Source organism: Heterodontus francisci, chromosome 26, assembly GCF_036365525.1.
Source record: "Heterodontus francisci isolate sHetFra1 chromosome 26, sHetFra1.hap1, whole genome shotgun sequence".
Taxonomy (NCBI): domain Eukaryota; kingdom Metazoa; phylum Chordata; class Chondrichthyes; order Heterodontiformes; family Heterodontidae; genus Heterodontus; species Heterodontus francisci.
The window spans coordinates 68,262,659-68,276,233 of NC_090396.1; the positions used below are offsets into that span (position 1 = coordinate 68,262,659).

The window sequence follows — 13,575 nt, forward strand, 5'->3', positions numbered from 1 at the left end:
TTTCTTTACTGAGTAAGTGGGTCCTGAACTTTGAAGGTCCCACTCTGGATTTTTTTTCCAGAAAATGGCTAATATTTTAAACCTTGCCTTTTTTTGAATAGGTTTAGCTGATAATGTTTGTAATGACCAGTAGTGTGCAACAGTGGTCAAGGAAACAAAAACAAGAAATGCTGGATTCACTCAGCAGGTCTGGCAGCATCTGTGGAAAGAGAAGCAGAGTTAACGTTTCGGGTCAGTGACCCTTCTTCGGAACTCTTGTTTCAGATTTCCAGCATCCGCAGTATTTTGCTTTTATTTTAGTGGTCAAGGAAAGTTTGCTTTTGTGGTTTAGGGCACGACTGAATTGCAAGTTAAAATGCTGCCAGGAATCTATTACCCATATAGAAATTTCTTGTTTAAAAGTAAAACACATCAGTAAATGCAAAATGTGTATAATTTTGATTTTTAAAATCTGATAATTCTGGGATCCTTGTGAATCACTGCTTAGTGGTTCCATGGAGCACAATTGAATATGCTGTTGTTTTGACACTATATTGCATTTGAGGATTTTTTTAACTCAATTTTTTTGGTACTTGAGCTAAGGTTAATCTGGAGACTGAGACCAGGAAGTGAGTAAAAAGGCTGTATTGACATGTGTTACACAATAGGATAGTGGCCTTGAATTCATGGCAGCACACTTAAGGATCATTTTTTTTAAAAAAGAGTTCCAACCGACGACTTTTGCTCAGCATTGCCAGGAGTTTCCGATGCTGTGACATACACAAAAGAATATTGGTTCTCTTTCTGACATCATTGCTGCTTTATTGCTGGAAAGTACATTGGAGGAGATGACAGGGAGTTTTTGTTTCCATGACAGATATCTAGCAGCAGTTGGAAAGCTATATTTCACGCACAGTTCAGATGACAACAAAACAAACTTTGTGTTTCGTGACTGTCAGCAGAACCCCAAGACTGAATTGCAGGCTTAAACTCAAGGCCAGCTATTTACTGTTATAGCAATGAACTAGACTTGGGTGTACAGGGCACAATTTCAAAATTTGCAGATGACACAAAACTTGGAAGTATTGTGAGGAGGGCAGTGATAGATTTCAAGAGGACATAGACAGGCTGGTGGAATGAGCAGACATGTGGCAGGTGAAATTTAATGCAGAGAAGTGTGAAGTGATACATTTTAGTAGGACGAATGAGGAGAGGCAATATAAAGGGTACAATTCTAAAGGTGCAGGAGCAGAGGGACTGGGGGTATATATGCACAGATTATTGAAGGTGGCAGTGCTGGTTGAGAAAGTGGTTAATAAGGCATATGAAATCCTGGGCTTTATAAATAGAGGCATAGAGTCTAAAAGCAAGGAAGCTGTGGAAGCAAGGAACTTTTATAAAATACTAGTTCAGCCTCAAGTATTGTGTCCAATTCTGGCCACCACACTTTAGGAATTATGTAAAGGCATTAGAGAGGGTGTAGAAAAGATTTACAAGAATGGATCCAGGGATGAGGAACTTCAGTTACGAGGATAGATTGGAGAAGCTGGGGCTGTTCTCCATAGAGAAGTTAAGGTTTAGAGGAGATTTGATAGAGGTGTTCAAGATGATGAGAGGTCTGGGCAGAGTAGATAGAGAGAAACTGTTCCCATTGGATGAAGGATCAAGAACCAGAGGTCACCAATTTAAGGTGAATGGCAAAAGAACCAAAGGCGATTTGGGGGAAAAACTTTTTTATGCAGTGAGTGGTTAGGATGCACTGCCTGAGAATGTGATGGAGGCAGATTCAATTGTGGCTTTCAAAGGAGAATTGGATAATTATCTGAAGAGAAAAAAGTTGCAGGCCTTTGGGGAAAAGACAGGGGAACGGGGCTAGCTTAGTTGCTCTTGCAGTGAGCCAGCACAGATATGACAGACCGAATGGCCACCTCCTGTGCTGTAACCGTTCTATGATTTTATGTAATGTTTTTTAATGATTTTTATGTAATGAATAGTTCTGAGAGTTGAAAGTGCTGCAGGCAAGTTAAAGCTGCTGTGTTTCCTACATTACAACTGTAACTGCACTTTGAAAAGTACGTCATTAGTTGTAAAGCGGTTTGGGACATCCTGAGGTTGTGAAAAGCAATACACAAATGCAAGTCTTCCCTTTAAATAATAAGCTAATGACATAATGTGCTGCATGCTTTAACATTACAAGGTTTTTGCTTGAAGGAATTCCAAAAATGCTGAAATAATTGTGTATTGAATGTAAGAAGGCAGGGCCTTGTACAACTGTTTCAACGTTACATGTAAATGATTTGGTTTCTAACTCTACGTGAGTTATAAGCAGATGTCCAATAGTCAGATTCAGTGTTGGATTCCGAACAATGTGTTGTCTTTCTGTAAAATACAAATCCTATTTCAAGTGTCCATTATTTTGCTACCAGTAACGGCGGTTCTAACGAGTCTAAACGTTTCAAAGCCTGTACAGCCTATCGTTCTTGAAGAATACTCTCTCAAAATTTATGCCACATGGAAGCAGATTGCCCATTTGGCTGACTACATTTGTTGGATAAATATCACATTCAGCATGCAACACTTGCTTAATTTATACTGTAGAATTAATTGCCCCTTGCCAAGTGCTGGTATAAAAAAAAAGCCTATGGGATTAAAGTGCTTTCAGAATCAAATAAACGTATTATTTAGCTGTACACTACTATGTCTATGTAAGGATAAATCTCATGTTCTATGAATGTACTGTAAATGTCAGTTATTTAGGAGATGCACATTGATGGTGATACTTACTCAACAAGTGTTCCTAAACTAATAACGCAAGCAGTTAGTTTCCCTGTGGCATAAAAAGAGTTGCAGTTACTTTTAAAATGCAAGATTATAGAATGACTGTGAAGTTATCCGGCTAATGTATCTTGAACATTCATTTCAACAGTGGTTTGAGTTTAGAGAAATTACTGTTGAAATAGAGGAAAGGGAGGAAAGTAGTTTTGTAGAACTCCTACCATTAGTCAGTTTAATGTCTTGGAATTAAAATTGGTATTAAACTTTATTTTTTATGGATTTTAGTAGGTAAATTTTGTATTTTATCCCCTTTTCTTCATCTGCCTTGCCTGTAGCTCAGAGGCTGAGGCATGTCTATTCCCACACTGCATCAATGCTCCCTGCGGCAGGATGTCAGGAGACTCCAGGGTGATGGGAATTTTTCTTCTCCCACCCCACCCCCCACCTCTCGCTCTCCATTTCTGGGAGACACCATAATCTCTCTTCACACCTGCCCATTTAATCCAACTCAGATTTAAATCTGAGCAGAATTAAGGCTCTAACCTGTGCTCTGGGACACTCCTGAGTTTTCTTTTACTGGATCTCACGTGTTAATAAATGAAAGCAGTCAGATGTGGTGTGACAAATTATTTGACTAATCGAGCAGACAAAAGGTTTTTATTTGTGGTTTTTTGGAACATCATTTTAAAAATTCAAAATATTTACTAATCATGAGGATTATTCTGATTTTAGTAAAAATACATAGCTTTTCGGAGGTTGGCTAGACGGCTAGAGCGTGATACAGAAAGACGCCAACAGTGCGGGTTCAATCCCCATTCCGGCTGTGGCAGTTCATGGAGGCCTGCCTCCTCATCTTGCCCCATGCTTGCGGAGTGGTGACCCTCAAGCTATACATTAACAACTCTCTCTCTGTAATGGGGAGAGATGCCTCTGATCCTTTGAGACTACGTCTAGAACAACAACATCATAAAGTTTTCATTGTGAGGAAATGGAGGGCCATACTACTGACACTAAACACAATTCTCCTATTGTTACATTTTCCCAAACAGTATGAAGCCAGAGGACCAGGAAGGCCTTTGTACCAAAGAAGAATTTCAGCTAGTTCTGTTCAACCATTTCCTGAAGATTCTAGCAATCCTCAAGGCAACCTTAGTCAGTGTAAGGAGCTTCAAGACCACAGCAACCATTCTTCATACAACTACACATCTCCAGAGATGTGGGTGAATGCCAACTCTTCAGCCGCCCTCCAGAACATTCTGTGCAATGGATCCAACAGAGCAGTGGCACCACGGGACCTTTTAGGTATAGTAGCTTGATCCTTATGCTTTAGAGTATTCCATGTGCTCACCTACTCATCTAAACGCTGTGTTCTCTTCCCTCTCCTTTTGCACCCATCTCAAGGGACTCGAGTCGATCTAGGACACTGCATGTCTTACCAAAAGTGGATTCAAGAAGCAGAATAGATTTGTGTGATCTTTATTTGAGTACTACTTGTGTTTCCAACAAGATCTCTTGTCACGTTTCATTCATGCAATATCTCGTTTTGGTGATGCTGAGCAATAGCATGCCACAGAACAGGGACAGGTCCAAGTCACCTCGAGTGGGAAGGCATAGAGTGGAAATTGTGGTTTTTGTATTTTAAAGGATATGGAACCAAGGCAGGCAAATGGAGTTAAGTTACGGTACATAGAGTCATTTACATCTACAGCATAGAAGGAGGCCATTCAGCCCATCAAGTCCATGCTGGCTCCATGGAGCAATCCAGTCAGTCCCACTCCCCCGCTCAATTCCCATCGCCCTGCAAGTTTATTCCCTTCACGTGGGCATCCAGTTTCCTTTTGAAATCATTGATCATCTCTGCATCCACTACACTCGGGCAACAAGTTCCACGTCATTACCACTCGCTGCATAAAAAAGTTCTTCCTCATATTCCCCCTGCATCTTTTGCCCAAACCTTTCAATCCATGTCCCCTAGTCCATGTACCAGCAGTTAATGGGAGTAGTTTTTCCTTGTCTAACTTGCAACAACAAAAAATACTCCAGTGAACCATTTTAGGGTTTTTAAAACCATCAATTGGTCAACAAAGTTGATTTCATCGAGTTTGTCCTCATTACAGTTATATGAAGTTTGAGGTAATTGCAAAGAGTTGTAATCCTTGGCTGTTAACTCAGGCCTCTCTTGTGCTTCATTATTAACATTTTATAGGTCAACTCAAACAGAAAGGTTTGTAAATTTGGAATGAACTACAAGAGCTTTGGGGGGAAATATCACAGCATGGCAATTCCTAGAGGAAAACCTGGCAGTCTGACGTTTAATTGAATCTGCTGTCCTGTATTTCAAAAACCAACATTCCGAAATGTCTTTGGGAAAAAATTTAATTGAAGTGATTTAGCTGGAAGCTGTTAGCAATAGATGGAGATCACCAGAATAGAGACTGCCTCCTTCAGAGAATATAATGAAGTAGGATCTTCAGAGCCATCTAATTATCTCCATCAAATAATCTGCATCTTTCTGAAGAGACTAAATGTAAAAGAGGCTATTTGTTATTGAAGTTATTCAATTTAAAATATTACTTATAAACAATTCAGTAATGCCTCTGAATTAACAAGTAAATTAAATGCATGAATATTGAGGGAAAATTATTTTGAAGGTAACAATTGACTTGAAAAATCTGAGCGTCTAGATTTTGAAAATATAATCAGGGTGGTATGTTTGAGGATATGTACTCTAATATTAAACTTCACTTTAAGCAAATACCAAATGCTGCATAATAAAGTAAGGATTAGTCATTTCTCATAACTTGAAATCAATTTTTATTTTTGGTGAAGGGGATGAAATTGCAGTGTGTTTTATTTTCCAACTAGGCGTGGGATATCAGTGCTAGCTACTGAAACACTTTGCTGTTTTATATAAAATGGAGCCTAGGCTACATTCAGCTCCTCTCCTCCTACGATGTGAAAGAGTTGAAGGAGATAAAGTGGTTCTGGGAGATTGTTGGTGCACAGTGCATTAGCACCTTGCTCTTATATCACTGGAGCCTAGGTTTTTGAGCCCCAGGAGAGAGTGATGAAATGAAAATCTTCTATCTGACAATGATGAAGTCAGCTTAGACACACTGAACTCACTTCTATGTAGATGTGAGTCGATTGCATAAAACTACCCATGGTTCAGCACAAATGTGGCGTTAAACTGACAGTCTTACTCAGATCACAAGTGAGTGTCATAGGAAATGAAGTAACACAGTCCACAGTAGAACATGCTGTACTGAATCAGTTGGGTTTCAAGGTTGATGACTCAAACTACCAAGTCTCTACTACTTTGCTAAAATGGCCCTTATCTCAGGTGAGCTCAAATTTGCTATTTGATTGGAACAAGGAGATCATATCTGTGACCAATCCTTTCCTTTCCCCAACACTCAGCGTTTTCCCCCAGAGGGACACTGAGCCTATGTCTACCGACTCCACCACTGCACTGAGATTGAATAGGTAAGCATAGATCTGAGGAATCGCACCTGGAATCTTCTAGCCTGTATGTCTCAGTACCACACCATATGGTGCACAGCTATAGGAGAAACTCTGGTGTCTTCACAGTCTTTTCCTATAATTATTCTCTGTGTGTTTAGTAGATATATTTGTTTTCCTTGTTTGGTCCTGTGTACTTCCTTTAAATTAAGGAATCATTTTCCACACATTGTTCCCCAACAGTGTAGGTTTAACGTGCTCCCCGGCTTATACCAATAATGCTTTATAACCACAAGATGGACAGTTCACAAGAGCAGCCAAGGATGCTTCATCATGTCTGTGCATGTATTTAGGTGATTTGCAGGTGACCCTGTGTCGTATCACTCCATTGCACAGCACATTGTATCACTGCTGCCATATCCTGCCTGTTTAAAAACGTTCTTAAACTGGAGCTTTGTGAAACATCATCACCCACGTCCTTTATTGCCCCCAGTTTTCTTTAGGCTGTGATTCATGCCAGTCCGCATAGACTGGCGACTCTCAGGCACCTTGCCGAAGTGCCTGTTCTTCTTGTACCACGTAGGCTCATACATGTGAAGAGACTGTTTGGGGGAGAGAGCTGAACCCTGTCCTTGCCTAACCTGCACAAGCATTGATGGATAAGGATCGGTCATAGGAAAGCTGAATGATATTTCCCCTCTCTAGATCAGGGGCACTGAGGTTAACTGCTGTGACACTATTGCTCTCCCGACAAGCATCAGTTAACTCAGCACAGACATGGGATCCAGCCTGGAACTTTCCTTTATGTCTCCATGACTTTATTCCATGTTGTATGCATTTACTCGCCTAAACCGTCAGAGGAACCTACCTAAATCATTTTACTCTGAATGTTATTTTCCCCAGACTTATCTATTTACTAGTTACCAGGTTACCAACCTTATTGCTCCTATTAACCTGTCTGCAATGTTAAAATCAAAATTTGAGTGTGAGAAAATGAGACGACTCAGAATGTCAGCAATTTTTTGGAGGATACAAATAGGCATTTCACATTTGTGGTGGTTGGAGTGAGTCCTGCTCATTGACTTAGTGACATTCTTGGCATGCTCTTGTTCTGTCCAAATCCTTTTCATCCCCTTGATGTTTACCTGTTGCTTTTTTTTTTACTGCAGTTCAATCCAAGAATCTGAGACCCCCAGAAGAGCACCTGAAGCCTGAGAATGTATCTCAGCTGTCAGCAAACTCATTCAACTACAATGTGCTCCAGCACCTTGGCCAGTTTCCTCCGCTCCTGTCTAACAACCAGATTGCAGAGTCCAGCAGCCAGCAGAAAGCAAGTGGAAGCAAACCAGTCATGTCGTACGCCAATGCATTACGGGCTCCACCAAAGCCTAAACCTCCACCTGAGCCTGCGAAGAAAAATGGCGATCCTTTGTCTTTGTTTCAGGAACTCAGCATAGGTAGTTCATCAGGTAGCAATGGGTATTACTCTTATTTCAAATAATAAAAATTGCTTTTTAGATTTTAAAATGAGTCAGAACAGTCAGAAATATAGTTTATTAAAAGTATTCAACTCTGTGACAAAACTTCCTGGAATAATTTTTTTTGTTTTTTTGTTTTATTTTGTCAGAAGGGTCTCATCCTGTGTATATTTTACATTATTTTATGTACTTTGTAGTTGATCATAGATTCCTAAATTCAAACCTTATTTCTTTCGGCAAAAAAAAAACAAAAAAAAATCTTTGATATGCTTAGGTAAATCTTGTATCAGCTCAGAAAAAAAATGAAAAAAAAGTTTTTAAGCAGAGCATTAATTTTCGAGTCACTTTTTAAGAATACTTTGCTGACATATAGTAGCATACAGTGCTGGGGTTCTGTACTAGAAATAGCCAGCATACATGAGAAAGAGAGCAACAAAATGTGTTTCATTTCAAGCAAAGTTTCTTAAAAACAAATGTTAATTGCATTCAGAAACATTTTGATCAACTGAAAGATTTTTCTCTGTGTAAAGTGTTATTGTAAACAAACTGCTTTTAACTTAAAAATAGGATATATATTTGCATAAACATACACACATGTATATTAAAATTCAGTTTAGACACAAAGCTTTTACTTTTTAAAAAAAAAAGGCAGAAATCACTGCAGAAAACATAAGCACACCTTCATCACACATGCTCTGCTTTTTATTTGTTTTCTGGGACAAGCTGACAGCTTTGCTCGTTGTTTTATGGTTAATTTGATAGTTTTTTTTTAAAGGAATCATGAAGATAAAATCTAGATATGCTGGTGCTTAGTAGATTATTAACTTTAAAAAGAAAATGTGTGAATTTAGTTTAAAAAGAAAAAAGTTCTTGTTTGGCTTCACTATGCATGTGTAAATGTTTTTAAATCTGGCTTTTTTTCTTTGAAGGCTTACACAACTGTGTAGAACTTCATAGCTTATTTTGTAGTTTTAATTTTGGTACATTATTTGATGTTTACATTAAAATGTGATGACATACAATGAAATTCTAATATTCTAACTTTCATTTTCTATTTGGAAATACAATTACAGAGTGACATCACTTTTTTGCGTGTTTCTGTTCAAAACATCTCTTCCTTCCCCGGCTCCCCCACACACAGAAAATGATTAAACATTGCTATTAGCGTTTTACCAGCTATCAACGAGCGTGTGCGACTTGAAATATGTTCCACTGTGCTTTTAACCTTATAAGTACATACATGGGTTTTGGTTCATTGCAGTTTTACTTCACTGGTTCCCTTCAGAGTTTATTTTCACTTGTATCTGTCCTGATAGTGGTTGGGTGGCCTTTTTATTCAGGTGTTTTCCTCTCCTCTTCTCCTTCCCCCTCCGCTCCCCACCCACCACCAACACCACCCCTCTCCCCCAACCAACTTCTAATAACTTTTGTTTTGTTACTCTGGGCATTGCAATAGCTGCTGCAGTCGGGAAATGTGTAACAGTTTCCATCTGCTTTTATTTTCTTTTGTTCAGTATTAAAGTATTTAAATTGGACTTTCTTGTCTGCCTTTTTCTGTAGAATTGTTTGAAGTTCACTATACGTGCATACCTCAGCTGTCTATAGCTTGCATGATTGTGCATCAGACCCTACTGCACAGGATGAACTGGGGTAGCAGCTTGTTGTTTTCATGGGCTACATGAGTACCTACCATGATGTCTCGAAGTGCATATAAGTTTCAGTCCATGTTTTCTGTACATCAAAGGTTGCTAATAGAAATGGATCTTGGTGTTCTGATTTCTGATTGATCCATCAATAAGGCAACAATGCGAAGAGCAGCCTTTTCCGAACGTGCAGGCACATGAAATTCAAACGGAGCAAGTTATGAATAAATACTTTAGTTCATGTACAATTTCATGAGCCATGTGTAGCCCACAGGACTCACCTGACTTTACATGATCCACCTCCTTTTGCACTCAGCAGCTGTCTTAAAGCATTTCACATGGTTTTACGGTGGTCAGTCTGATTAATATTTGATATAGAATTGCATTTATTTTGTATTTAAATTTTTTAAAATTGGGTTGCTTGGGCTGAGTTTATTTATAAGCCTGCTGTTATTTATAAGCCAACTGCAAGGTGCATAACAGCAGCCCTGAGCTGCCTCTTCGTTTTTCCTTCAACTCCCTCCTTTCATTGTGGGAGTCATCTCCAGCAAGACAACTCAGTTTTGTTCAAGAACTCACCACGTACTGGAATTGTGTGCACCACACTGGCTCATGTTTAACTTTCTGCCTCTTGACAGCATAGACAAATGAAAGGGCCATTCAGCTCATTGAAACATCACTTTAAATTGATTTTTTGTAGCTCCCTCAAAAAAAAGGAATCAAGTGGGATTTTAACTCTTAATCACTTTCCTCATTCTTTTGGGTCAAGAAATACTTAGCCCATTCTTTTAGTTGCCACCACACAGGCCAGATCTGAAATGCTGTTTGCACGATACTTATCACACACGCTTGTTGAGCCCAAGATGCTTTTTGGAGAGAAATAGGTCTAGGGTCCAAACCCTAATTGTCGTCCTAAACTTAATGAAAATTGGGCATCAGTCCTCATCAATCAGTGAGCCTGAATCTCTCAGTCTCATTGCTTTGTTCTGCTGTATAAACACTAAAAAGGACATGAAAGATCTTTTATCAACTCAGTCAGTTAATAACTCTGACTCCTGGGGCAATGTTTCACCAGATATTGTACATATAAAGTCACCCTCCAGTGCATTGGGAGGGAGGGCTCACTTATGGGAGTAGTCTTTGGCGCTAAGCATGGCAGAAATATAAGTGAAACCTAAAGTCATAAAAAAGGAATGCCAAAATAACTTCTGGAAATTCTCTCCAAGCTCATGGCCTGTTAGTTATATGGGTATAAGATATTGGGACCTGAAATGACTGAATTTAAAGGTTCCAAGTCCAGAACAATCAAGGTATATGAAACACCTGGATCTGTTCTATGTCTCCCTATAGGTGGAAATCTTTAAGGGAAAGTATCCCCTTTGGTTTATGAAGGGGGGAGTGAAAGATTAAAACTTTCTTATCGGGTCTGTAGCTCCTTTCCCTGGAGGTCCACACATTTGTTTGCCTTCCATTTTGAACTTTTGGCTACCTTGTACTTAACTGTGCTTTACTGAAGGCTGTGAAATTCTTGGCCCTTGGGTTTCTGCCTGTCTCTTTCCCCTTCCTTTGTCCCCAAGAAACATTTCCCAGACTTGAGTTATATAGTAAAAAAAAAAGTGGTTGAAAAGTTAAGTTGGTGCCACCTTGTATCCACTGTTTGGTTCTGTTCATATGGCGCATTGCTGGTATGCTGCAGGATGGTGATGCGCTGAGTGCAAGGAACTCCCCACTAACTCCCCAGCATCAGGTTGGCCAGGACAACAGTATGTGGTGATGCCAATTAGAAACCTTGTTCTCCAATACTGCTGTTTTTCTCTGTCAAAAAAGGAGGAAAGCCACATACCCTGAACCACTCTTGCACAACTCCTAGCAACTAGTGCGATTGCCAAGAGACCGGATAGGTGAATGTTTACCTGCTCTCTTGGCCTGCGAATGTTACAGGATATTAACTTGAACAAAATCTTTTTTTTTTATATTGTTACGACCAGGTGAGATAGGGGTCTAGGGGTTCCCTCTCAGCCTTTGCCTGGTCTAACCATAACAGGGTTTAATTTTTAAAACACTGTTTTTAGCTCCTCCCTTCAGTGAATCCTTGTTCACTGCTTTCCAATTGTAAGGCAAAGAAATCAGACAGGTTTTCTGAAATTTAAAAAAGAAAGGTGGAACTTTATTAATCTTAAACTCTAATTCGGGTAACGGCTACGAATACACGACGTGACCACGCTAGCATGCATTTGCGATAAACACACGCAGATAGAGACAGGAAAAATAGAAGGGATAAAGGGGAAAAGTTTGAGGCAATATCTGGTAGTTATTTACAGTCCTTTGAGTTCAATGTGGGGTATTTGGTTGCCAGTAAGTCTTGATGTTGTCGTTGGGGCCCAGTTCACGCTTCAATTCGTTTCGATGTCCGAGTCTTTTCTCTCTTGAGGTTTACGTGTCTTCAGCAGGTCCGGAAGCCTGTGAGAAAACAAGAAAGAGGCAGCCAGGAGAGAGGCTGCCTTCTTCCGGGTTCATTTACAATCTGCAATCTGTTCCCAAACTGTCTTGTGTCTAGTTCAAAAAGCCTGGACCAGCCAGTTAGTCATGTGGCCAGCTGGCTTAACCACTCCTCCGTTCGTGCATTACAAAGCTCTCGGGGTGGGGAGGGTGGTGTAGTGTTGTCTCCCACCCTGACAAGATGTGGATCACCATTCATTACCCAGCCCAATCTCTAATCGAATCTGAGAAATTCTTTTGTCTCTCCAAGCACTGTCTTTTAGTATGCAAATGTCCTGCAGCCAAGTGTCTAGTGATCTCTTGTAAAACAAGTTATTCACTCCGGCAGCAGTTTAAAATTAATGTTCATATGATGAAATTAATATGCCTCATTCTTGACAGGTGGGGGTCTTCATGACACTCCACACCCAGCGGAATAAAATGCGATTTTTTTTTTTAAAGCTGACTGCTGAAAACTAAAGGGAAAACCTGTCGGGCACACCTGCTCAGTGACAGAGAAGGGACACAGATCTCTGGTTCTCACTCCTACGTACAGCACCTTCCTTTTTGGCTGGAGGAGAGACTCCTGCTTTTCCTTCCCTCCCAGGACTGCTTGGGCTTCTATCACCTTCCCACCCTTTCTCCTTTTTGGATTTGTGAAGGTGATTAGGAAAGGTTTCCCCCTGGGAAACCAACTTATAAATGAGAGCAAACTCATCAGCCAGCATTGCAGCTTGCCAGGCTCTATGAACCTTCTGTTCTTCGACATGTGTCTTTATGGGAGAGAGTTTTTAAATTTCTCTAGCAAAATTACTTCTCTGAGATTTTCATCGTTGATCTGTACTTTAAGAGCCCTTAGCCACTGGTCAAAAGCCAGCTGCTTATTTCTCCAAACTCCAGGTAAGTTTGATTAGCTTGCTTCTTGAGGGTTCTAAACTTTTGGCGACAGGCTTCTGGTACGAATTCATATGCCCCGAGGATAGCATTTTTTGTCCGTTCATAATTGGATGAACTCTCATTTGGCAACAGGGAATAAACCTCATGGGCTTTTCCGGTTAGCTTACTTTGTAGCAAGAGAGTCCAAGCTTCAGCTGGCCACTTTAACTGCCTTACCAGTTTTTCAAAAGGCACAAAAAAGGCTTCCACGTCTCCCTCATTGAATTTTGGGATCAGTTAGGAAAGTTTTAACAATTCTGTACCCAGCCCTGAATTATGATCCTCCATATCGGCCATGCTTTCACTGGGGTTACTATGTCGCCTTCTAGTTAACTCAAGCCACCGCAGCTCTCGCTCTTCACATTCCTTCTGGAAGGCTCTTTCTCTCCTCTCTCTTCTTTCACATTCCTTCTGAAAGATTCTTTCCTCTTTTTCCTGTCTTGCTTTCTGTTTCTCTTTTTCTTCTCACGTTCCTTCTGGAAGGCGCTTTCTTTCTCTTTCTCCTGTCTTCTCATTCAAGTTTCCTCTGTTGCAATTGTAACTTTGCTAGCAATACCCTTTTGAGGTCTACTTCTAACCCTTTTTCTGCTTCTTCAGATTCAAGGGAAAAATGGTTGGCCACTAGGCTTAGGAGTTCAGACTTCCTAGCCTTGGTACAGACAGTGATCCCACACTGCTCAGCCATTTTCCTCAACTCCTCCATAGACAGTTCTTTTAACTTATCCCAAGTTACTTCACCCTGGCTTGAGGAGGTACTAGCTTCAGTTGCAGACATGTTAGTATTCGAGCACACACAACCACAAGGAAACTTCAATTGAAATCTT

At 40.2% G+C, this 13,575-nt stretch overlaps 1 protein-coding gene across 2 annotated transcripts in view; it reads left to right on the top strand.

Annotated features, from left to right (window-relative positions):
* Positions 1-9,217, top strand: part of helz (helicase with zinc finger) — a 308,260-nt gene extending 299,043 nt beyond the window's left edge. For both annotated transcript variants that reach the window (XM_068058498.1, XM_068058499.1), the window contains exons 30-31: positions 3,804-4,056; positions 7,386-9,217. In XM_068058498.1, the coding sequence (XP_067914599.1) occupies positions 3,804-4,056; positions 7,386-7,717 (585 nt within the window). In that variant the 3' untranslated portion in view covers positions 7,718-9,217. The remainder of the gene's footprint in view (positions 1-3,803; positions 4,057-7,385) is intronic.
* The last annotated feature ends 4,358 nt before the right edge of the window (positions 9,218-13,575 follow it).